Source organism: Phaethon lepturus, unplaced genomic scaffold, assembly GCF_000687285.1.
Source record: "Phaethon lepturus isolate BGI_N335 unplaced genomic scaffold, ASM68728v1 scaffold45723, whole genome shotgun sequence".
Taxonomy (NCBI): Eukaryota; Metazoa; Chordata; class Aves; order Phaethontiformes; family Phaethontidae; genus Phaethon; species Phaethon lepturus.
This window is the reverse complement of record NW_010530631.1, coordinates 1-234: the sequence shown is the minus strand read 5'-3', so window position 1 is coordinate 234 and position 234 is coordinate 1. Positions and strand designations below refer to the sequence as shown.

The 234-nt window shown below is 65.0% G+C and overlaps 1 protein-coding gene across 1 annotated transcript in view; it reads right to left on the bottom strand.

Moving 5' to 3' along the window:
• The window catches only part of LOC104618665 (cell division cycle 5-like protein), a gene marked incomplete at its 3' end in the record, with an annotated part of 4,601 nt that extends 4,376 nt beyond the window's left edge, over positions 1-225 (bottom strand). The window contains exon 1 of the mRNA XM_010284313.1: positions 100-225. Within this exon, the coding sequence (XP_010282615.1) occupies positions 100-144 (45 nt within the window). The remainder of the gene's footprint in view (positions 1-99) is intronic.
• Between the last annotated feature and the right edge of the window lie 9 nt (positions 226-234).

Sequence of the window (234 nt, the reverse complement as noted above, 5' to 3'; positions counted from 1 at the left end):
CCGGCCCCCGCGCCCTACGCCAGAACACCCCCCCCCCCCAAAGCCGCCAAGGCCCCAGCCCTTGGCCAGGGGAGCGGATTAAAGCGATCAGAGTCCTACCTCGGTGTTCCGCCACACACCGCCTTTAATCATAATCCGCGGCATCTTGGCGGCGAAAGGAGTCAAAGTCCTGCAGAGAAAAAGCGGTGAAAGGAAGGAAACGCCGCTCGCCTCAGCGGGGCCAGCCGAGCCCCC